This window comes from Peromyscus leucopus, chromosome 13, assembly GCF_004664715.2.
Source record: "Peromyscus leucopus breed LL Stock chromosome 13, UCI_PerLeu_2.1, whole genome shotgun sequence".
Classification (NCBI taxonomy): Eukaryota; Metazoa; Chordata; class Mammalia; order Rodentia; family Cricetidae; genus Peromyscus; species Peromyscus leucopus.
Window position 1 is genome coordinate 24,031,365 of NC_051074.1, and position 25,243 is coordinate 24,056,607.

Sequence of the window (25,243 nt, forward strand, 5' to 3'; positions counted from 1 at the left end):
TCCAGCACATTTACTTCTCACTTACTTCCATCAGAGTGATGAAGCAGGTACTCGACGGGAAAGGGAGTGGGGAGTTCTCTGAAGAACGCTTCAACATCACGCGGCTTCTGTGCACATTTTGTCCACTTGAACTTATCAGCATTGAACCGGCACCATTCCACGGTACTGCTGCAAGCAAGAAGACATCACACTCATGATGCCGACGCATGTCCCCTGCCCACGACCTACACAACTATGTGGCAACTAGACGCCTAACAACCGCTAACACAACCTTCACTAAAGATGAGATACCTGTTTGTGAATTACTTTTAAAAAGCATTCCAAAGGCATCCTGAAAATAGTAGCAATCTTGACAATTTGCTAATCTGCACAAATCTAAACGTTATAACTGAGTCACAGCTTCATTTTTGTGTTTGCTGGCTACACAGCCCACACCAAAAATGCTGGCTCAATTTGACAAAACCATTTTCCTTGTCATAACCTACGTACCACACATCCACAGTCAGACCAGGACAGCATCCACACTCACAGAGCAAACCCACTATACCACAGCATGCACGATCGAAAGACGATGTTCACATCATAAATAACACACAGAACAACACATACACACAGACAGACAGATACAACACACACATACACACAGAGAGACACACACTGACACACACATACACACACAGACACAGACAAGACAGACAGACAGACAGACACACACACACAGACGCAGCTGCATCGACCTTCGATCTTAGTCCCAGCACATTTCACTTCTTCACTTACTTTCCATCAGAGTGATGAAGCAGTATGTACTCGACGGGAAGAGGGGTGGGAGTCTCTGAAGAACGCTTTCAACATCACGGCGGTTCCCTGTGCACATTTTGTCCACGAACATCAGCATGAACCAGCATTCAGCAGTACTGCTGCAAAGCAAGGAGACAGTCAGCACTCATATGCGAACGCATTCCCCCGCCCACGACCTTACACAAGCTATGTGTTGGCAACTAGAGCCTAAGCAACGCTAACACTAACCTTCCGCACGGTTAAGAGATGAGAACCGTTTGAATAATTTTAAAAAAGCATTTCCAAAGCATCCTGAAAATAGTAGCAATCTTAAACAATTTGCTAATTCTGCACAAATCTAAACGTTAGTAACTGAGTCCGCAGCTTCATTTTTGTGTTTGGGCTGGTACCACAGCCCCACACCAAAATGTTGGCTCAATTTGACAAAACTCATTTTTTTGTCATAATCCTACTGCTACCCCCACTTCTGCCTGTAAGTCAGACCAGGAACATCTGGCTCTCCACTCCTTCACATGTGGACTGAGAAATGAAATGTCCTCATAAAGTAACCCTGACGTCACTGCAGCGTGCGGAGTAATGACCTCTTCTGGAGTGGGTTCAGCAGTTCTCTGCCAACACACACACAGATACACACACATACACACAGACAGACAGACACATACATACACACACACACACACACAGATACACATACACACATACACACAGACACACATACACACAAACAGACACACACAGATACACACACATACACACAGACACACAGACAGACACATACATACACACACATACACACACAGACACACATACACACAAACAGACACACAGACACACAGACACATACAGTCACACAGACACACAGACACATACACAGAGAGAGACACACATACAGACACACACATACACACACACACACATGCACACACACACACGCACACACACATCTTCCACATGTTAGCACGCCCGCCCAAACCTGTCTACAGTCTGGTGCACCGTGCAAGCAGCTTGTGTTAAAGCAACAGGCGGCCGTAAGTTCCACTCACATTAAGTTTCTACTTGGAAAAGTGTGCATTACTGGCTCGCCTGTTTATCACTGGAAACCATTCTTCATGTTTCTACCAGGGTCACACTCATTTTCTACCATGCCTTTGAACATCCAGGTTTCCCTCAAACACTGGACAGCTGTTATCTCCCTCACTGGTACTAACTGCTCTCTCTAAAGAGGACTCTTAGACAGACTCAGGTAACCTCCCCCTTGTTCCAGCTTCTGCTTCCTTCTTCTAAGAACCTACTTCTAGCCTGAAACAGAGACAGCCATGGTCCGTCTGTTCACCTCATCAGCTCCTGCCAGGATCGGCTCACCAGCATGCCAGATACAAATGCTGCCATGGCTCGCAGAGCCTGCACAACTGAGATCTCCGTCAAGCTTGCTGAGCTTTGTGTGATTCTGATCTACCATGTCAAACACAGGGAGTGCTAAGGCAGGGTGCTGAGAAGTATGCAGCCACCCTAGGTTAAATGGTGAGACTCTGTCTCAAAAGACCAACGAATCAACCAGTTAGCCAATCAATCAGCCAATCTATCAGTCAATAAAATCCTATTATTTTTTTTTGTTTATGATTAAGGAGAACACAGGTATAGTCAAAGCCATGTCCTTGGATCTCCCTGTAGTGCAAACACAACTATACCAATTTCTGAAGCGTTTTCACAAAAACGCGAACTGCTAGCCCGAAGCCACCAGCTCCGGGAGAGAAACCCACACGCAAGGTAATGTAACTGCAAAGCATCTACGGCCACCTCAGAACAACAGAAACCAGGGGAATCGAAAATCTTACATGTCAAACAGTCTGCCTTCTTCCCTAAAACACGTCCCAGTGTTTGGCTCAAATTTCTGTGCTGTTTTGAAAAGAGAATCATTGAACATTCCAAAGCATTAAATTGGTTCCAAATGATCCGTGGGCCTCAGATTTGAGAACTGGCTTTGCCGTCATGTCTTTGTTTGGCTCTGGTGGAGCAGCTTCCTCTCAGGCCGGAGTCCCTGTCAGTCTCACTAATCATCTAGAAGGCAAAGCCAAGGCTGGACCATTCAATATCAGCATCCCCCAAATGGCTGGTGTCATTTACTTGGCACAAATCAGGAATGATTATAATGGATTCTTAAAAACTGTCTTTCCCAAGTATGTTCCGTAGGAAGTGTATTTCAGAGGATGACATCACAGACCCAAATTGAAACAAACACAGGTACTGAAGGTTTGAATACAGGAGGGAAATAAAGGCCCCGGCAACACATCACGTCTGTCTCTCTAACCAGTTCCTGGTTTCTGCTCACTGGCCCAGATTTCTTCCATGCTCACTTTCCTGAAACCAGAACTATGAAAACATCTGGACTGAATTTTTGTCTTAACAAGCAGCAGAAGAAATCGGCTGACACACCATCAAGCCCATTAAGGGAAAGATGTTGCCCTAAATGTGGTTTGGGGATGCGTCCGAGAACACGTTGGCAGGGTGATCACCCGTTGGGTAGCAGTTTTACACAAAGGTTAGCTGAAGAAAAGTAACCTCTGCTCTCACGTTAACCTGGGGCCACATAAGAACGTTTTCTCTTGACAGAGGATCTGTGCAGAGAGAGGGCTGGGGGAATGGAGTCTGATTCTGGCTAGGAAGCCTGAGTCTTCGGGGTCTCTGATTCAGCTGACCACCTAAGACCACCTAGTTTTCACCTTCATTATTGCATGCATTTCCCCCGGAAGCATGCCTAAGAATAAAACATGATATAAATCAGGCTAGAATCGCTTCAGGAGCCACTGGCAAGTTATTTGCCTTCCAAATGAAATTCGTGTTCATGTTTACCCAACTCCTCACCGAATGGAGTCATGACTTCCAGCCCACCCTGCTTCAGATCTCCCTTCCAATGAGAATTTGCACATTCATTTACAAGAGGTTCAGGTAGCTGACTCTCTCAGCTGGTCCTCCTCAACATCTGCTGCAGCCCGTTCTTTGATGAAAACCCAGCCTGTGGCTGAGCAGGCAGATGGTCCCAGCCTGCCCTATTCTGCCCAGTGTAGGAGGAACTGACAAGCTTGTTGCACAGCCCTCTTCCAATGCCAACCCATCTCTGCCCTGGAGGATCCAATAGACATGGCCTACTTATTATCTTCCCTTTCAGAAAATATCCTGTCATATTTCTACATAACTACCTTGACAATCCTCATAGGAACAGAATCCACCAACCATGTACTCAACTGAATTAATTAAGGAATGCCTTTCTGTCTCTGGCATTTTCTTTCATGGGTCTATCATAATCAAATTCATTTTTTTCATCACCACATGAATAGTTTTTTTTTTGAGGCCCATCACCAAGTGTAATGGGGTAACTAAAGGGTAGGTGTGAACTCTTCACAGTGTGTGCCCATCAGGAAGCACAAAGGGATATTTTACTAGAAATATATCAGAAAAGATTTTCTCTTCAAGGACTCTACTGTTCTGTCGAGCTTGTCTCTGTATGGGTATACAAAGGCAAAGCAAACAGATTCACATCACCATGTTGGTGTCATTTTGTAGACGCTGACATTTCCATAAATGGAATTGGGCTTCAGAACAGCTGAGTGAGTATTCCTGTGGTTATGAGCATTGCTACAAATTCTTAGAGGAAATTCATCCAAAAGGAGAGCCAAAGAATGCTTCTCAGCTGAGATCAATTGGTAATGGAAGAAAATGGGCTCAATGACTTCAAAGGGCAAAGACACTTAGCAAACTGAAGAGGTTAATTCCCACAAACAGGGATTGGCATTTCAAACTTCAAAAAGAAGACAGGCAACAGTTTTGATGGTGAATTAATGTGGTGTTTCATTATTCTAGGTTTTAAGAATTTCAGCATAGAAGAAACACATAATCAGAGGTACTGAAGAGCATTAAGGCAAGCCATGTGAGACTATCAAAGGAATAATGACAGCCACACACTAGATTTCTGATGCTCACTGGGATTAGGCTGTGGTGCTTTGAGTGAGAATGACCCACAGGCTCATCATATATTTGAATGCTTAGTCACCAGAGAGTGGCACTGTTAGAGAAGGACTAAGAGGTGTGGCCTTGCTGAAGTAGGTATGGCCTTGATGGAGGAAGTGTGTCACTGGGGCAGGCTCTGAGTTTTCAAAAGCCCACCCTAGGCCCAATTTTTCTCCCTTTCTACCTGCTGATCAAGAGGTAGCTTGATCTTAGCTACTGCTCCAGCACCATGAGTGCCATTATGCTCTCACTGTGCCTCCACCATGGCCCTGCTGTGATGAAAACGGACTAAATCTCCGAAACTGCAAACAAGCCCCCAATTAAATGCTTTCTTTTATAAGTGTTGTCTTGGTCATGGTGTCTCTTCACAGCAGTAGAAAACTAAGACTAGCTTACACCTCTTAGGAAGGGAGAGAACATTGAGTACCTTGACTTTGGCAGTACATCCTGAAAGTCGAAAAATTCCTTCCGATTCCAGGCCTGATTCCTCGACTTTCTGAAAAAACTAGAAATCAACAATAAATCACAAAAATTGAATATCTCTGTACAACTACAAACATTCTAAATAATGAGGGCAATAATCAGTAGACTGCTAAGTATGCATATACACCTGATACATGAATGTTTTCCAAAATGCCTATGACCACGCAACAAGGTCAACATTCACTCCAATTGGCCAATGAGTAAATTCTCCATTTAGATCTAGGCCATAACTTCTCAACATTACCTCCCAAGTCAAGCATCAACTCTACGGGGCATGTTCTCTTATCTACTATGATATTCTGCCAACTTGACTCTTTCAAATCAGATCATTATTTCTCTTCTGCAGACCAATCAATAGGAAAAGATACTAAATCTATGTCTACAGTCACACTACCTGGGATGCACTCAATTCCTTCTAAATCTACTCTCATTAGTTGCAAAGACCCTGACTAAGAACTTCAAGAATTCTAGAAGACTAACCAAGGACTTGGCAAGGTAAGAGTTAACCCCTCTCTTAGATTCTCATGGTGGTGATGAAGGTGAGGGTAGTGGTGGTAGTGATGATGTGACAGTGGGTGGTCGCAGTGGTGATTTTGGTAGGGTAATGGTGGTAATGATAGTGGTGGTGGGATGATGATAGTGATGTTGATGTAGTGAGGATGTGATGGTGGTGGTAGTGGTGATGATGATGGAGTAATGGTGGTGATGATAATAGTAGTGGTGATGAGCTTTAATAATGTTTCCACTTCCTGTGCATTTCTTGAAGGTCAAACCCTGTTCTCAGTGCTCTGCACATATTTACTCATTCAACCCTGACCCCCAGTACTATTATCCCCCCTGCTGAGGGGGCTGAGGCATGCGGGGGGGTAAGTAACCTTTCTAAGTTCAGAAGGTGAGAGGGGGCTGCAACAGCACACAGCAGTGCTTGGGTTGTGATATTCTTTCAGGGAAGAGGAAAGAAGGCTAAGAGGAGCCTCTCAGCAGCTGAAAGAGAGAACCTCAAATTGCCTTCCGTGAGGCACACAACCTCGGCCATCAGAATGGCAAATGGCTGCCATTCACTGAGTGGAGAATGTGATATACATCTACAGTTCGCTTAGCTTTTATTGAGCTCTTCATATGTAATGCTAGTTGCTAAGTCCTATGCTGGGTTTTTGCGCCTATGTCATATAAATGTGTGCTGAATTCTTGTCATGGGTTTTTAAAGATGGTTTTCTTCAAAACCCAACCTCCACATGTAGGACAAAGCACACATTTGTGCTTCATTTCAGAGGAGGAAGAACAGCAGAGTCCCAAGGACTCTGGACTTGGCGCGCGCTGTGCTCCCGTCCCACTCTGCCTCTTCAGTTATCTCCTCCTCCTATGCCCCAGTTGCCTTGTTAGCAAGAAGGAGATAAAACAGCCCCTTGGGCTGCTCCATGCTGACTCCACAGGATATGACATCATCGGTACGGCCCTTTCCCCTGGGGAGACTCCCCACAGACGGGCCCTGGGCACAGAGATGACACAAGCATCTTCTGGCTGTCGCTGCCACCCTCCCTGCTAGTCACTGGCCAGTTAATCACCCGACCTGAGGAAGCAGCTCAGTGTGAGGCACCGGGAGCCAAATGCAAGAAGAAAGAGGAGAGACTGCAGAATTGTTAGCACGAGCAAAGCAACTGTCTCTCCTCGGCCAGGGTCTTTATGTGCCATTCACAAACAGTTTAAAACCCAGCAAGGTCTGTGGTTAAAGCTGGGATTTTAACTGTGCCACTGGATGTCACTGTTGAGTAAGTGTCCACTTAAGTAAGCATGTTCCGGTTGTTGCCTGTGGAGCTGGATGGATGGCTCAGTGGTTAAGAGCACCTACTACTCGTGCAGAGGACCTGGGTTCACTTCCCAGCATCCTTGTAGGGAGGCTTGCCCCTGCTTGTAATATAGCTCCAGGGGATCTGATGCCATCTTCTTACCTCAGGCATTCCCACACTCACACATGCACACATGGAGACACAGACACATAATTAAAAATAAACATAAGCCTTATCTTAAATATTTAGATATTAGTCTGAAGCGTGGACCTCTGTGATAGTGCAATGGTAGGACTTCATGAGATGGGGCCCAGGGGGAGACCTTTACTCTACCCTTCTCATTCACCGACTTCCCATCTGACAATGCGAACGCTCCCTCTCACACATGTTCCTGGCACTCACTGGGTTGCCATCTGCCATGAGGTGGTACGGCCAAGGCAACTTTCACCGAGTGACACTATACCGTTCAGAACCTCAGCCTTCCTAATCGTGGTCTAAATCACTCCTTTTCTTCTGAGTGCCGTGTCAGGCATTTTATCAAAGTAATGAAAAGTGGATAAATAAGGACAAATGATCTACATGTCTGTAGAGCGCCCTGAGGACACTTGGCCTCAAGCTGCAAGGGTTCCACTGTCTTTAAGAGACAGCACCCAGTGTGCTCATCGCCTCCCCATCCTTTTGCACACGACTCACTTTCTGTAATACGAGGGGAACTTTCACTTCAGGGTCCTTCTTCCGGTCGTTGTCCAGGAGGACTGTAAGTGGCACTCCGAAAATCCCACTGTCTGCAGTGGAAACAGCCAAGGGAGGAAGAAAAAGCAAGAGTCAGGACGCGTCCTGGTGTTCCGGGGCCAGCGTGGCAGCCGGCGGCCTGGCTCGCTAGTTACCTCGGCCTTTTCCTCGCTCCGTCTTGTTTCTCTTCAGTTGTATTCCGAAGGCATCAAAGAAGGCCGTCAACTCAATCAGAGAGAGATGGCGGATTTTCTTCATGTCTTCCGCAGACAGGTCTCCTGTTTCGGTCAACCCAAATCTGGTTTTCTGAACAATAAATTTCTGAAATACACAGTGAAGATCTTTTTATTCTTCAATCAAATGAGATCAGGACACAATAACTGTTTCCGGGTCACAGAACCAGTGAGTAGGTGTTCAAGAACACAGGAAGGCCCCTGCTATGCTAATTAGAAGCAAACCAGTAACCCCCAGGGTAGGACAGCATGGCTGTCGAGGCTGCGAACATTGCCAGCACTGCAGCTGTGGCCACAGCTGCCACCTCCTCCTCTCCTGTTCCATCTTTCTGTGTTTGTGTGTGTGTGCACACTCATATGTGTAAGCGTGGGCATGCGTGTCACAGAAGACAATGTCAGCTGTCAGTCCTTGCCTTTCACCGCCCTTGAGACATGGTCTCAAACTTTGGGGCATTCACTGGAGTCTGCCTCTCTGAGATTACAGATGAACTCTGCTATGCCCATCTTTACATGGGTAATGGAGGTTCAGACTAGGGTTATCATGTCTGCATGGCATGATGTGTTTTTAACCACTGAGCCATCCCCCAACCCAGCAACTGCCTTCTTTTTTCTTTTTGGTTTTTCGAGATAGGATTTCTCTGTGTAGCTTTGCGCCTTTCCTGGATCTCGCTCTGTAGACCAGGCTGGCCTTGAACTCACAAAGATCCGCCTGCCTCTGACTCCGGAGTGCTGGGATTAAAGGCGTGAGCCACCACCGCCCGGTGCAACTGCCTTCTTATAAGACCTGTACATTGTCTTGTAATCTGGGTTGCACATGGTATCTACATACAAAACAACACATCCAGGCATATCCCAGGGACACAGAATGTTGGTGCCTGGCACCCCCAGTATATTCAAGGATGAAAAGCAATCCTCATATTGGCCCAGGGAGCCATCTCAGGAAGTTCATAGACTGATCATAGAAGGTTTGGCTTACAGTTAAGGCATAGTCTTCTTTCTTAATGTCTGACTTCTTCCATTTAGTTCTGTTTGGGGTCTCTGTCACCATTTCTGAATAAGACACCTCAAAAGACAGCTCTTCAGCCTCTGGTGGAATGTTCTTCTCTAGATAATCATCATCTAAAACAAAAAACACAAGAGACAAGAAATGTAATACAGCAGTGAGCCAGTCAATGCGACTGACTGGCTGCAAAATAATCTACCAATGCTTACAAGGCAGTCCACGGGCATGCTGGAGTCCAGAAATCTGGGGAACAGAGCCTGACTCCCTGAGGAGGAGCTCACTTAGGCAGTGACATGGTGTCAATCACCTTCCCTATGGACGCATTTCCACCCGCATCCAAAACAACCATCCAATCTAATTTTTAACGCTTTAAACTTTTCCATGTCATGAAAGTTTTTAAGGGTTAGAGGCAAACAAGCATGAGTGCATTTCTCTGTATCCTTCTGAGATGAAAAGCACCATCTAGATCTGGCATTACTTACTGAGGTCCCAGAAACTTACAGGGGGGGGAGAGAAGGGTATCTTCCTAAAATTCCTCTCTACTTTTACAAGAACAAATGCTCACTTTTTAAGATTATCCAGGGTGGACCTCAGTGCTGGGTGTGCAGGGTGAGTCTGGATTTCTGTAATTCGATATTGGTCTAACCTCGCATAGTGCACAGTGAGAAGTCCCTGACTGGGAGACGGTGACAGGAATGCCCCGCAGTGGTTCTTTTCTCAAGCTAGGCTGCAAGTGAGAGCAAATGACTCCTTGGCACAGAGCATTGGCCCAACGCTAGACTCTGAGTTCTGAGGACGATTTTGACACGACACCTTCCTTCTCTGCCTGGCAAACGTTTTCATGCGCAAAGTAAAGAATTATTTGATTACAAACAGGCTGCTTTTTCTTCTTAGGACCCTGATTAAAGGTCAAGAAGACCAAAATGACAAAAGGCGGAATTCATCAGTCAGATTAATAAGAGGCCTGCTTGCTTTCATATTACAAGGTGTGGTGAGCTTATAAATTAATGCACCATAATTACGAATATGAACACTAGCTGAAACACGGTGAAGGGCTACAGAGTGGAGTTAGGAAATGGCAGAGGGAGGGAGGGAGGGAGGGAGGGAGGAGGGAGGGATGGGAGGAGGGAGGGCATGGTTTTTCACTTATACAGAGGCAGGCTTGTACTCAGCACAGAGGAAGGTGGTTAAACAGTGCTCGGACTTCTTGTGGATCTAGGATGGAATCTTTGGAAATCAGCGACCAAGCAGGCAGATTCTCTAAGCCACTGGGCCACTTCTCCAAGCCACTGGGCCACTGCATGTGGGCACTGTCTCTGATGGTGTGATTACTAGATCACAGGCGGTAAACAGACCGATGGGAAAGCATTTCTGGCAAGTCTCTCCTCTTGGTTATTTTATTTTTAGTATCAACATTATTGAAAAACAATTTGCATGTCAGGCGATTCATCATTTGATGTATGAAGGCAATGGCGTTTAATGTCACAGCTTGGCAACTACCACCATGATCAATTCTAGAATACTTTCATCAAGTCCACTCTGCATTTGGATGTGAATGGTCAAAGCATAGGCTGTGTTTCTCTAAAAAGAGAATGCGCATTTCTCAAAAGACAGGAATCACAAAGGCATGGCCTTGTGGCCCAGCCTTGGAGCAAGAGGATCCCTTTCTGAGTGTCTCAAGGGCAGAAACTGAGATAAAAGTCGGCTCCATAAACTTGTGTGTCAGAAGCAGCTCAGGGTTAACACACACTTCCTCAGTACCTGGGAGCCTTGGATGAGGCTGCTGCTTAGCCTCCTTGTAACATCTGGATACATCATGGTCCTTACGGGGAGGCCTAACTCAAAGCCACTGCCTGAGTGAAGCGCTCCTACCTCACGTGCTGGGAGTGAAGGAAAACTTCCTTTCCCATTTAGCGGGGTTAACACTGTCCACTGTAAACAAAATGGGCTGTTTGGAGGTGAGGGAGGGAGTTCTGGAAACAAGAGAATTGTAACACACACCCTGCTGGGTAGAGGCAAGGATGGGGAGAGATGTATGGATGAGCAGCGGGCCACAGTGAGATTAGACTAAAAAGTTCTGAGGTACTATCGCCAAGCATGGCAACTGGAGATAGCAATAATGTGCTTCACATTTCAAATAGCTCTAAGAAAGGAACTTGGGAGCTTTTACCACAAAGAAATGATGTGTGGTTTTTTTTTTTTTTTTTTTTTGGTTTTTCGAGACAGGGTTTCTTTGCGCCTTTCCTGGATCTCGCTCTGTGGACCAGGCTGGCTTTGAACTCACAGAGATCCTCCTGGCTCTGCCTCCCAAGTGCTGAGATTAAAGGCATGTACCACCACTGCCGGGCATAATGTTGCTTTTTTTTTTTTTTTTTTTGAGACAGGGTTTCTCTGTGTAGTTTTGTGCCTTTCCTGGAACTCACTTTGTAGACCAGGCTGGCCTCAAACTCACAGAGGTCCACCTGCCTCTGCCTCCCGAGCTCTGGGATTAAAAAGGCGTGTGCCACCACCGTCCGATATGTGTTTAAGAGTTAGATAAGTCAGCCTGATACAGACATTAGCCTATGTATGTATGCATCAAAACATCACCACAGGTACCCAACCAATAAGTCCTACTTATACATTAATGGTGACACACAGTCAATGTTAAAAGTCAGTGTATTAAATAATAAAAAAGAAACTCACTGCCAACTGCGCTGAGTGCCAGACCCCAAAGGAGAAGGCACAGTGTAAGTTCACCAGGGGACATGCCACTCACCACTCAAGGCACTTGGAACTGACGGTTCAGCATCTGCAGATCCATTAGCGTGAACGGGAATATCCGGGATAGCCTCAAGTATTGACTGCCAAGCAAAGGAAAGAAAGATAGAATCATTGACCACAAATACAGTAATGCTTCATCTCTTACATTGTTGGGTAGAAACCTCGCTTTTAACAGCAGAGACATCTCTCCAGCTTGACCTTTTCATTTCAACTGGGTTTATGTTGTGCAATATATGAATATTTTTCACAAACATACTTCCTGGTTTCACAAATGGTTTGCAGTGACCACGGTTGTTTCTCTAGTTAGTTTATATGGATGTGGCTTACCCAAGTTTCTCAGAGAACTATGCTGAAGTCCTCATAACTAACTCTGTCTTCTTAGCTCATATATTTAGCTGCTTCTGCTAAGATACAAAATTAGAATGTTTGAGGATATATACTTGATAATTACTGCCTGCTAATCTGGATGCATTCTGTCTTAGTTATATCAGTTATATTGCTAATATTAACATATCAACTCTTGCATTGTGAAATATGGAGTAGTAACAGCTAACAAAAACATTAACCATCTTTCCAGATGTGGTGGGTACCTGTCTGTAATCCTGGCACTCAGGAGGCAAGGCTGCAGGCGAAGTTAGAGGCCAGCCTGCTCTACACACTGGGTTCTAGGCCAGCTTGGTCTACATAAAGGGTTCTAGGCCCACTTAGTCTACATAGAGGGCTCTAGGTCAGCCTAGTCTACATAGAGGGTTCTAGGTCAGCCTGGTCTACATAGTGGATTCCAGACTAGCCTGGTTTACACAGTAAGATCCTGTCTCAAAACAAACACATAAACAACAACAAAACTCTAAAATAATAAATTATCTTTTATAATCCAATTTCCTTTCTTAATTTGGCTCTTTCCTCACAAAAAATTCTGCCAAAGCTTTGTACCCCACTTGTACCATTGGAAACTGAATATCTCTCTTTATAGAGTTCTGCAAAGTGAGTTTCTGCTCATGTCTGGAAGGGTACCAGTTTTAAAAAAAATGGCACAGAAACTCTACCAAAAACTTTACATGCAAACCATGTATTCTAAATAAATTCTAATATGGAGTTTTTATCTGTGAACATGTGTGACTTCAAGAAATTGCCATTCTATCAAGAACCTTTTATATGCTAGCCGCACATAAAATCTGTCCTTTTCCCCAAAGACCCTGATGCTGGGTCTTTTATTCTCATATTTATTTAGCAATCACTGAACACCTGCTTCATGAAAGACCCTTTATCGTACGCTGCAGATTGCAGAGGGGAGTCTCCTATTCTCAGTCTCGTGTTTCCTTTTGATTCCTGGTTTTGCTGCAAATGAGATTTCAAATCTCTTAATTGTATAAATCACATGCAAAGAGACAGCCAACTGTCAAAATGCAGATGCCTGTACGCTGCACTTTCTGGATGAAAAGACAGAGGTCGAGGGTCATATAGTTCAGTATCAGTCATATTTCTGTGCTCAAAGCCAAACTCTAGAGCATATACAACCCCAGCTATAGTTTTGATATGACATATCGTCCAGATACCCGTGTCTGATCTTCCACTTAGCACTATTGGCAGGTGGTGGAGACTTTGACAAGCAGAGCCTAGTGGGATGTTTTAGGTCACTGGAGGATGGACACTCAAAGGAGACTGTGGAACAGAGCACAGCAAAGGGGCAGTCTCCTGCTATAGGAGGGGGATCTGAGTGAGTCGAACATACCCACCTGCCCACCAGTGATCCTCAGGCAAGGATTGGTGCCCAGGACCCATGCAGATATCAAAAGTGATGGATTGTCTTTCTTATAGACCAGGCTAGCATTTGCATATGGCCTATGCATATTTTCCTGACCATGTTAGACCAGCCTGCATTGTGTAGAGCACCTCACGGTGTGAGTGCCATGTGAATAGCTGGTACACTGAATTGCTGAGAAAAGTATGGCAAGAGAAAACATCTTTACGTGTTCACGACAGATACAACTAAAATGTCTTCCATCTGCAGTTGGTAAGTCTCAGGTTGAAAAGATTCATTTCAATAAATACTGGATGGTCATCTGATGTAATTTGCCTTACAGTCCACAATAACACAATTATCCTGAACAAATATTCTGCATAATTATGAATTATTAGAAGGAAAGCCCCAGTGATCTTTTCAAGAGGAAGACAAACCTGGAGGAAATGATTTCTCAGAAGAAAAAAGGAAAATTTGCAGGTGAACTTCACTCTAGCAGATTTCAAATACAGACCACTAGCTATGTGGGGGATAACTTGTGGTCATCAAGATTTGGGCGAAAGGGTACTGCATGAGAGAAGATTATTCTTTCAGAAAAGTTAACAGTAGGCTACTTTATATTACTCCACAAAATAAATTCTAGTGGGCAAGTTGTTGAGGTCTCCCCTGAAACAAAATCTTGAGGTCTTGGTGCAGGAAACGCTCCAGACATCTAAGACTTCTAGCTGCTGCAGATTCGCCTCTGAAAAGTCAGAGACCCCAACATTCTCTCACCCATGTCCAGAAGTCCCACCACAGAGAGTCCAGCCACTGGTCCACGGTTCCTTATAATGCAGAACCATGCAACGCAGAATGTAGTCACCTCAAGGTAAAAACTTGAGAGTAGTTTCCATCCAGGTACAGTAAAGGTTGTGTTGGCATCTCTGGTGAATCCCTGCACCTCCCATTTTAATTAACATTTCTAAATAAAGAACCTCTGCATAGCAACCCAAAGTAAGAGAAGTTGGAGAATGTGGCCAGGGAGATTGTTTTTAGATCCAATACTGTTTTATTTATGTCACTATTGACATCCAATTTTACTTTCAGGAAAAAGAAAAAGAAAGAAACCTGAGTGATTAACTCATCCTGCACAGCTCCATAATCACCACACAGGACCAAGTTCTTTCTCTCACATCATCATCTTGAACATCTCTTCAACCTTCTAAGAATCTTTACGTAGACAATATGTGATCAGTGAGAACTTTTTTGAATCAATGTCTGGAGAGAATCGATGATGCGAAAAGCTAGCAGCAAAGAATGAAGAACTGGAAAATGCAGCATTCTGACTGGACACAAAATTGTGCTCACAGAACTGCCATGGAGGTAAAACAAACAAAATAATGTCTGCCACAGTCTCCTACGATAACTGAGTTAGGTATCCACGCTACTCCACATTCAGCATGGTGTGCCCTTCACCGATGCCTTGTACAGGGCACTGGAGGCGGGGTAAGGTTGGATAGATGCAGACAAGTGATCATATACTGTGTTGGGAGTTCTCCTGTGAACTAGGAAGTTTCAGGGAGCCCCACTGGGGCTTTAAGCAAGACTTGCACTTTGGATCCATGATGCACAGCTATGGGAATAATGGATCCTGAGGGGTATAAAGCTAATGTCTGGGAGGTTACTAGGTAGCTGCTTCAGGAATGAAGAAGATGACCACAAATATCTGTACCAAAGGAGAAACTGTAATAAAGGATGCAGGTACAAATAGTCCACAACCATTTACATGATAGCACCCGTGGGCCTCAGAGATGGGTGTGAAGAGAGGAGAGGCAGGAGCTGAGGCTGATACATAGGGATGGCCTGGGCACATGGGTACCACCAAGTGAAATAGTAAATAGAGGATGCTAGTTAAGGGCTGATCTGCATCACTGTGTAAGCCCTGCTGCAGATAACCCCTTCTACGGTCACCAAGGTTTCCCAATGAGATCCCATTATAAGTAGGACGGATTTCGGGTGATCTCAAATTAGAGACGTTACTGCATGTATGTTCAAGTTCAGTTTATACATATGAGTTAACAACACTGCTTTTCTAAACAATGGGCAAATCTCAGGAATGGGTGATACATGAGTGTCAGCATCGCATTCCTCAAAATAGACAGTGACTAAGAAACTGCTGTCTCCAGGGAATCTCTCTCTTCTGAGCATCTATCGGGCTAACATCTGCCTTCCATCAAGGTGGCATCAGAGAACCACGACCTCATCAAAGATGTGAGGGTCTTCCACTGACTTCTTTAAGAGATCTGTTATCTTGCCTCTGCCAAAAAACTAGCTCAGCGATACTTTGTGTGGATGTGACATAGTGTATGTACAGGGCAAATGACAAGTATTTTTGACAAAGAAACATATGTTACTCAAGGTGGGAGAAAGCTGTATGGGCAAGCCCTCAGAAGTAAGGCTGGAAATGAGATTTAAGCAAGGTCCAAAGCCTTCAGTGTCCCATAGGAGCTTTCTTCTCACTTACCCAGGAAACAAAGGGACTTCTAGGCTACTCAGGGAGCTGCTGGAGACTATCTGTGGGAAATCTGTGAGGGAGGTGAAAGTTCACGACTCCCTCCACACTTGATACCACAGAGTTCACTTCGATTTCCAAACACAGTCATGTCCGTTCGTCGAGCCTCCTTTAAACTCAGATTATTTGCTATTGTTTTTGTGATGCTGGAGTTTGAACCTCGTGTTCTCCCTCTGAGCTATACTCTAACCTTCTTTTTACTATTCACTATTCATTACTGTTGTGTGTATGTGTGTGTGTGTCTGTTCATGTACATGTGTAAACATGAGGTCAGCCTTGGCTAGTTGCTTCTCAGGAGCCGTCGACCTTGTGTTTTGAGACCGGGTCTCTCACTGGGACCTGGGGCTCACAGATTAGGCTAAACTGGCTGGCCAGTGAGAACCAGACATCGGCCTGTCTCTGACTCCCTGGTACTAGGATGACCAGCAAGAGTCACGACATCTGCGTTTTCATGTGGGCACTGGGTACTAAACTTGAGTCTTCATGCTCATACGGCAAGTATTCTGCACCTCCTCAGCCCCTCTTTAAAAATTTTCAGCATAGGGTCTCACTAAGTTGTTCAGGCTAGTCTTGAACTTGTTAACCCCGTGCCGGAGCCTCTCATGTAGGCTTGCAGCAAGGAAGATGTATTCATTCCTCAGTTTGGAGTCGTCTTCCTAGTTGTTAGAAGCCAGGCTGGTGGGTCACAGCAGCTGTTGACTTGCAACCCTCGTTCAAGTTTTCTTAATTTGTCTTGAGAAAAAAACATCACTCTTCTTACCTTCCAACACAGCTGTCTAAACAGGCAATTGCTCTGACATCCAAGACTTACCATGGAGCCACTCTGGAGGTCCACAAAACTACCTTCTTCATCCCGGGTACCATTCGATAGGGTGGTACTGTTGAGAGAAGTATCATCCGGCTAAATGGAGAAACAAAAGAACCATTCTTATTCCAGAATTACTTTCCACTGCCGACACGGAGATGTGTGTGACAGATGTGAGGTCATGAGAGTCTGGGTATGGACAGCCGTGTGTGGCCATTAGTGCTCACCACTGTGGGACTCTGAACACTAAGCCCTCTGGTAGATACGGATTCTGCAACAGACACTGCCACCACCTGCCACATACTCTAGTTGCCTTCATACTATCTTGGTTTATTTTTAGGAAGCTAGGTATTAAATAAAAAACTTCATTTTCAGGCTCATGTGACACGAAGAGGGATCATGTGGCAAATATGGGCAACAGGGTATAAGTAAGTGTCCTGTTACCCAAAGTGTTCCTGGGAAAACTAAGGTTTTCCTAATCAACAGGAATAGGATCAGACATGATGGTACAAGGTTATAATCCCAGCACTCAAGAGACTGAGACAGGATGACTGTGAATTGGATAACAACCTGGCTACAAAGGAAGACCTGTTTTACAAATCAAATGATATATATCTCTGTAATCCCAATCTGCCTGTGGCAGGACCACAGACGACAGCATGGATCTGCCTGCCAAGTGCTGTGTCCAGGTAAGCATGGTGGGTAACACTAAGGACCCCAGATGTAAGGGTGGTGGACACTGAGGATCAAACCTGGCCATGTCCACGTGAGTGTCCTGTCAGACCTGAACTTCTCACGTTAAGTACTTCTCACGTTAAGTCTGAAAGTAAATGAAAATCACCTTGGTTCTTTTTTTTTTTTTTGATAGACTCCACCACCAATGGTACCACATAATTTTTTTTTCATTGATAAAGCTAGAACAAAGAGATTTGAAGTTTTTTTTGGTACAGTATGCAATAAAGCTACTGAAGATGTGAATTTTCTTGGCTGAGGATATAAAATTGAATATAGTTGAGAATTATAAAAACCAGAATATTTTGCCTTTGAAAAATGCATGCATTTCACTTGATCACATTTTCTCCAGATGCTCTAAATTCTTTAAAAATGAACAAGAGGTGGGGGAGGCAGTGCAGTCCTGGGATCCCAGCACTTGGCCGGGGAAGGCCGAAAGATGAAGAGTTCAAGCTCATCCTCAGCTACTTAGAGAGTTTGAAGCTAGCCTGGGCTACATGAGACCTGTTGCCCATAGATAGATAGATAGATAGATAAATAGATAGATAGATAGATAGATAGATAGATAGATAGATAGATAGATAGACAGATAAGCAAATCCGATAGATATATAGTTAGACAATAGATAGATAGATAGATAGATAGATAGATAGATAGATAGATAGATAGATAGATAGATGGATAGATGATAGATGGATATGATAGACAGTATGAGTAGATAGATGATATATATCTATATCTATATATAGAGAGATAGCAGAACGTTTTAAAGAAACAAACGGAACTCAGGCACTGGCTGAAGAATGTTAATCCAGGAGGCCAGCTGAGAGCCATCGACCTCTCCTCCCACCCAGTCACTACCAATGGCAGATTTTGCAGGGAACCACTCTTCCACAGCCCTGGAATTCAGCTGAGAATTCACAGTAGAACAATTGACAGCAGTTCCTGGATGGAAAGCAAACAGTAGGGGGAACATCTCCTCTTAAAGTAGCGTAAGGAGGCTGGAAAGATGGGTTAGTGGTTACGAGCACTGGCTGCTCATCAAGAGGACGCAGGTTCAATTCCCAGCAACCGCATGGTGGCTCATAGACATTTGTAACTCCAGGCCCAAGGAATCTGATGCCTTCTTCTGGACTCCCAGGCCACCAGGCATACACGTACATTGCAGGCAAACACCCATACATGCAAAGTAAAATAAAAAAAAAAAAATTAAGTAGTGTAAGGGAGAATTCCTAGGAAAAGATGAGAAAAACAAACTAATAATAAAGAATGGACAAAGTAGGGGGTGGACTGAGGCAAATATTTAAAAATGATTGAGAATACAGACACTAAGACTTCTCCCTTGGATAGTCCTTAAATATAACCCTATGTAAATAGAAAGTATATTATCTAAATGAACTAAGTACCCTGGGGGTGAGTGGGCTACCAGCACAGGAGAGAAGGTGCAGCAGGGGTCACAGGGAAAGACACTTGAGAGAGAAAACAGTGAGCCAGCTTTGCAGGAACTGAGACAGCGTCTTCCGCTCTCTGATTTTGAACTTGGGAAGGGCTTGCCAACTCCACCCATCCACTCTATACACTTTCAACTAAGTGCCCTGAGCACAGAAACAATTCTGCCTCTGGGAAACTAAATCTATAGAGCAAACACACAACAATTTCCTACATAAATCAATCGGAAAAAAATCAATGTAGTCCAGCTCTACAGAGACGTATGTAAGTTCACCGCTGGGAGTGCTGAGATCTCCCTTGGGGGATATGCGTGTGGCGGTTCCCTTTGCTTAGCCCAGGCCTTTGCTTCACAGTGCTGAGGAGACCGGCCTGGTGGGAGGTCTGGGAAGCAGACAGAAAGACACTCTAGGACCACAGACTTGATCAGAGGTGCTCCAATCACTGGAGGAAGCTCCACCCCAGGACTCTAGCTCCTGCCCAGTGGGAGTGCTCCAGTTCCCTCACCAGAGGGTGCTCACCCAGGGGTAGCACCTCCTTCTCTGTTTGCGTCACTGGGCATGCCACTTCACCACAGTTAATATGTTCTCCACACAAAATATTTGGGAGAACACTAAATATTTATATCTTAGTGGACACTGAAGATACTGAAAAAATATTTACATTGTAGTCAGTTTTTTTTTTCCTCATGTGAGCTCACCCACCAACACCGAGAGCTAGCTGACAGCATCCTCCACACAAGATACACATAAAAACTATTCTGGTTGTTATTTCTGGCTGTGGTGTTTTTGAAGATAGAATTTCAGTCTCTTGGATTTACCTACAAAAGTATTCCCTGCTGTGCGCAGCAATGTGAGCTGATGCTGTGTGTGGTGAGTGCTTGGCAACAGTCTGAACTGTGTGGGCTCTTGGCTCGAGAGAGAAATGTGAATGCTCACTCTTTAGCCCCATGAATGCTCCAGGCAGCACTGCTCACAGCAGCCCAGACTGTAAGCAATCCAAACATCCATCACCAGGTGAACAGACAGGGCAATAGGAGGCACAGTAATAAAACGGAGCCGGGCGGCGGTGGCGGCGGCGGCACACGCCTTTACTCCTAGTATTCCGGAGGCAGAGCCAGGTGGATCTCTGTGAGTTCGAGGTCAGCCTGGTCTACAGAGCAAGATCCAGGACAGGCACCAAAACTACACAGAGAAACTCTGTCTCGAAAAACCAATAAAATATAATAAAATGGAATATTACCTACTAGAAGTCTGTAAGTACAAATTTGTGGATCTTAAATTTATGATTATGAGTAAAAGAAAGCAAATGCTAAAGCCGTCTTATATTTAAAATTCTACGTAAATGGAGATGAAAATGAGCAAAGGTGTTAGTAGTCACGCACAGCTTGCCTCTGAAGGAAAGAAGGGATGTCCATGGACGAGGACAGCGGAGGCATTCTGTGGTGATGGCCATCTTCTACACTTTCACTGACTGTGATTTTCTGGGGAGCACATCTGTTAAAACCAGCTAAATGACACGTCTCAAGTGTGGCGTGTTATTTGTAAATTATGTCCCAGTTTCAAGAGGCATAAAAATAACTCATATCTTCAAAGTTTTAAGGGGCCACTTTGGCTCAGAACATATCGCTGTAACAATGGGTATATGATAAAAAGAAGTTTTTCTTATGAAAGAAGAATAAGTTTTCTGAAACACACAGAATCGGGAAGCTAAATAATCATACAATTATAACAAAAAAAGTAATAATTTGAAACAATGTTGAAAAAGTTTAGAATACATGGCACAGAGACTAACGTAAAATTTAGCAAACAGTGAAATATGATTCAAGCAAAGCAACAACCATATAATTTGTGTCCTAGAGAGATGGACCACAGAAATTGAGGAGAAAAGTTAATTCAAGATATAATGGAAGAAAATCTCCAGAAACTGAGATGGGAAAGACTCACTGAAGGCTGATAAGAGTGAATGAAATAAAATCAAGATCTTTGTCATAGTTCAGAATCCAGAATAAATAAAAAATTCATCATACTCAAGAAATAAAAAGTTTAAGTAAGAAACCAAGATAACTTCTTTTTAAGGGAATAAGGTTTAAGCAACTAAAGGGGGTGGGGGAGTCCTCATAACCAAGTAAGGGTGTTGCAAGCTGACTACGGAAAATAGGGAAAATCCTGTTGTGCAGGTTTTCCAGGAGAAGTGAGGATTTTTTGTTGAACAGAGACAGGCAGGTGGCGGATGCTCCTGGCGAACATCAGCTTGGTTTCCTAACCACAGGGTTGGGACAGGGACTCAGCCTACCAGTTGTGGGGCATCATGGAGAGGAAGTCAGCCCCCAGGCTAAGGGCCCCCTCTGTTGTATGCAACTGCACCAGCTCTGATTTTTTTTCCATCATCAGTTTCTTAATCTGTGATTAAAACAAACTCCTACTTGTTTAAATCAAGGTTCCTTGGATTTCCTTTCACAGGAAACACACGCAGATGCAGCTGGTGACTCTCAGCAGATGGCACGATTGTATTTTGCAGTGAGTTCTAAATCAATGGCAAGTGTTGAATTTGATTTTTCACTTAAAACATTGGCAGTAAACTAGACTGACGACTTTGCCTTTTAAATAAACTAACATCGCCGATGAATATTTCATCTCTGTTGACTGAACATGAGAAAGATGCTATCATTTATCTCTATGAGAAGTGATTTGTAGACTCGGGTTTTGAGGAGAGCAGTTGGATTGTAAATCTCTGTAAGTACCAAACTCAGTGCCATTCATCACTCAGAGTCAAAGATCAACCATGTGCAATCTATGAACAGCCCTTCATGTGGGCACTGTAAGTGATGCACTGCCATGTAAATATCTGTGTTGTTACTGAAACTGCAAGACTTACTAAGGGCTTGATTTTAACCAGTTCATATGGCTGATTTATAATTACCTGCATAATTAAACTCAAATATAGAATATGTATTAAGCATATAATTTGATAAGAATTAATTTAATAAATTTTGATCAAAATTTAGGTCTTATGGAATTAGCCAGGACTACAGTCAAGATGATAAATACCACCCAGTATCCCAAAATATACTCATGCCTTTTAGGGCATCTATGTCCTTTGGGAAAAATCTATTCATCCTTCCCTCCTTTCTTTATCTCATTTTCCCAGGAAGTCAGCTATGGTCTCTCTGTCACTGAGGGTTAGCTCATACTTCTTGTATTTTTACATAAACTGAATGCTTTTGTCTGGTTTCTTTCACCTGGGATTAGTTTGAGACCCATGCATGCTATGGATGTACTGCAAGTCGAAGCAGATGTGAGAAAAGCTCCAGAAAGCCAAGAATGGAGGCACAGTTCTCTGCTCCCCAGTAATGGAGACCTGGCTACCGCTCGAGTCTTCCTTGACTCTTTCTTCTTGGGTGTGAGTGGAAGACCTAGCTATTACCCGACTCTTCCCTCTTGGGTGTGAGTGGAGAGCAGAAGTGATTGCAGAAGACGGCAGGGGAACAGGGAATGGAGAGGGGGATGAGAAAACAAAACAAAAAAAAGAAATCAATCACTGAGTTACTGAGTTATGCCTGTTTTTATAGAACATGTCATCAATTATATATTTACCTATTAAACTCGGCTCATTGGCTGCTGAATATTTTTCTTAGAAACTGATGAGAAGTAGTCAGGTATGCTAATGGATGTGGCTGTCCAACCCCCTCAATCACACTGCATTATTTTAAAGTTTTGCATGACTGTCTTGAAGAAATGGTTTCATTCTTATCCCCATACATCTTCCCATAACTTACCAGAGGGCCACTTGTTTTGGGAACTCCTGGCAGCTCTTTTTCTTCCTTGGTGCCATCCAGCTGAGTAGCATGGTCACAAGAATCACTGGGCTAAGGAAAACAAACAAAAGTCATTTCTCTCCAATCACTGCAAACATGGCCATGTATTAGCAGAGCTCATATACATATGTATGATTTTTAAAACTACACAAAGACACACAGAGCTCATGGCGGCTTGTGTGTTGACACAGCACTTACCAATTCATCCACAATCATACTAAACACCCTGGACTATGACAGATTTTTGTCTCAAAGCCAGACACGTCTGGCTGGCTGCCTACATCCTCTTTTCTTCTTTGAGTGTATGAATATCTTGATTTCGCTCTACAGTGCTACATGTCCAACTAAAGACTTGGTGTTACCTGTGATGATTACACAGAGCAGGAGAATACTTTGGGACATGGACATGTTTCCTGGGGTGTCACACGTCCTATGGATATTCTGTATTCACCTCAATGCTGAGGAGAACAGAATGGAAAGATGAAAGTTAGCAGATTCGTGCTCGGCTGCCATGTCAGCATTGGCCTTTCAACCTTGAGCCTCTTCTGCAAAGGGCAAGCCTTTACCCTTGAAGGATGCAGCTGACTGATAAAAACATGCTGCTTAAAACTGAGCTCACAGAAAATATGTGATACTTATGTTTCTGAGTCTGGTCTATTTCATACAACAGCACAATCTTCATCTTCCATCTGTTTCCTGGAAAGGACACAATTTTATGTCTTTAAGGCTGAATAAAACCTCAATGTATATAGTAATAAAAAGATAAATAACTGAGCCGGGCGGTGGTGGCGCACGCCTTTAATCCCAGCACTCGGGAGGCAGAGCCAGGCGGATCTCTGTGAGTTCGAGGCCAGCCTGGGCTACCAAGTGAGTCCCAGAAAAGGCGCAAAGCTACACAGAGAAACCCTGTCTCGAAAAACCAAAAAAAAAAAAAAAGATAAATAACTGGACTTATGTCTGCATTCCACAATGGTTTATATGTTCATGTCAAGGAGGTGAGTCTTTTTTTATTCAATTAAGAAATTGGTATTAGACTGAGGACTTCATAAACTCATAGTACTCAGCCAAACATTTCATCCCCACCCACCGAATACTGGGAACTCTCCAGTTTTCATGATATATGAAGTGTACTGGGAGCCAAGGCTTCTGGGTGTGAAGGACAGAGCCAAAGACTTCACATATAAGCTCTAAGACCTAGTGATGTTTCTCATAAAGGCATCATATCAGTATGATTCAACTACTATATTCTATGATTGAATCAAGTTTCTGAAACATTAAACGTACTAGACATCACAGAACTCATAAGCTGTTCTGTTGGATCTTAGGAACTGCCATTTTCATAAGCCTCCCCCAAAGCATATACAGTAGGTGAATAAGAAAAGCCCAGGTGTGTAAATGGAAACTGGGCTGAAGAGAAAGTACAGGGAACTCTGATCAGGGTGAAAAATGAATACACACACACACACACACACACCCATGTCACACCTGGCCAGTCAGTGATAAGAAGATATTTTCATGAGAAGAAATTCAAGCTGGACAAGGCAGTCTGCAGAGGCAGGGGATCTGGAGCTCAAGGCCATCCTTAGTGATATGGTGAGTTTGAGGCCAGCCTAGACTTTGGGAAACCCTGCCTCCAGAACAAAATAACAGAACCCAAATGGCACTGGAATCATCACAGTGGTCCATGAACACTCAGAAATGGATAGATACTCCCGGAAAACTAGTTGGTAATGTTACAGGCATCTGGAGCCTAAGAATAACATAACACAACATCGCTTTCAAGCAAAAGAGAAATCCGTAAAAATCAAACAAGCCCAGAGTGAAGAATAGAAAGGGCAACAGGGACAACTCACAGGACAATTGACTGCAAAGGGGGTGGAGAGGCCACACAGTAACTGGGTGCCAGCCCTGAGGTACCAGCAGCAGTCTGCCACTATGTGTCCTCTGAGAGGCACCCAAGTCAAGTGTGCTACTTTCCTTTGGTGGCTTTCTGGGCTCGGGGCAGCTGTCCCGGCCAAGGGCCAAAGCAGACATCACCATCAGGCCACTCTAGAATTCTATGAAAGACATGAATGGGAGAATAAAAGCAAAATAGTAGTTTTACGTGGGATGGAATGAAACCCAATCATTTTCTCCTCCCTTTCGGCACAACTCTCCCAGGGTTGGCTAACTCTCTCAGAGAGCATTTGTTGGAACTTCGTCCCCAATCGCAGCAGTATCTAAGTGGCACCTCACAAAGGTACTCAGGACCGTGATGCTCTTACTCTGCAAGAGGGATTCCTCCTTTGCAAGTGGGCTCCTCATGAAAGGAGGAGTGTGTGCTCTCCTCTTACTCTGGCTCACTTTC

The 25,243-nt window shown here is 44.1% G+C and overlaps 1 protein-coding gene and 1 long non-coding RNA gene across 2 annotated transcripts in view; one reads left to right on the plus strand and one right to left on the minus strand.

Moving 5' to 3' along the window:
- The window catches only part of Arhgap28 (Rho GTPase activating protein 28), a 170,702-nt gene that overhangs the window by 23,781 nt on the left and 121,678 nt on the right, over positions 1–25,243 (minus strand). The window contains 10 exon segments of the mRNA XM_028885124.2: positions 22–44; positions 46–168; positions 2,514–2,521; positions 5,231–5,308; positions 7,767–7,858; positions 7,961–8,126; positions 9,015–9,157; positions 11,800–11,884; positions 16,908–16,997; positions 22,858–22,947. Coding sequence (XP_028740957.1) covers positions 22–44; positions 46–168; positions 2,514–2,521; positions 5,231–5,308; positions 7,767–7,858; positions 7,961–8,126; positions 9,015–9,157; positions 11,800–11,884; positions 16,908–16,997; positions 22,858–22,947 — 898 coding nt within the window.
- LOC119088895 lies at positions 5,617–15,623 on the plus strand. Its single transcript, XR_005092645.1, has 3 exons — positions 5,617–5,781; positions 13,889–14,025; positions 14,632–15,623. It is a non-coding gene; the product is annotated as an uncharacterized LOC119088895 (long non-coding RNA).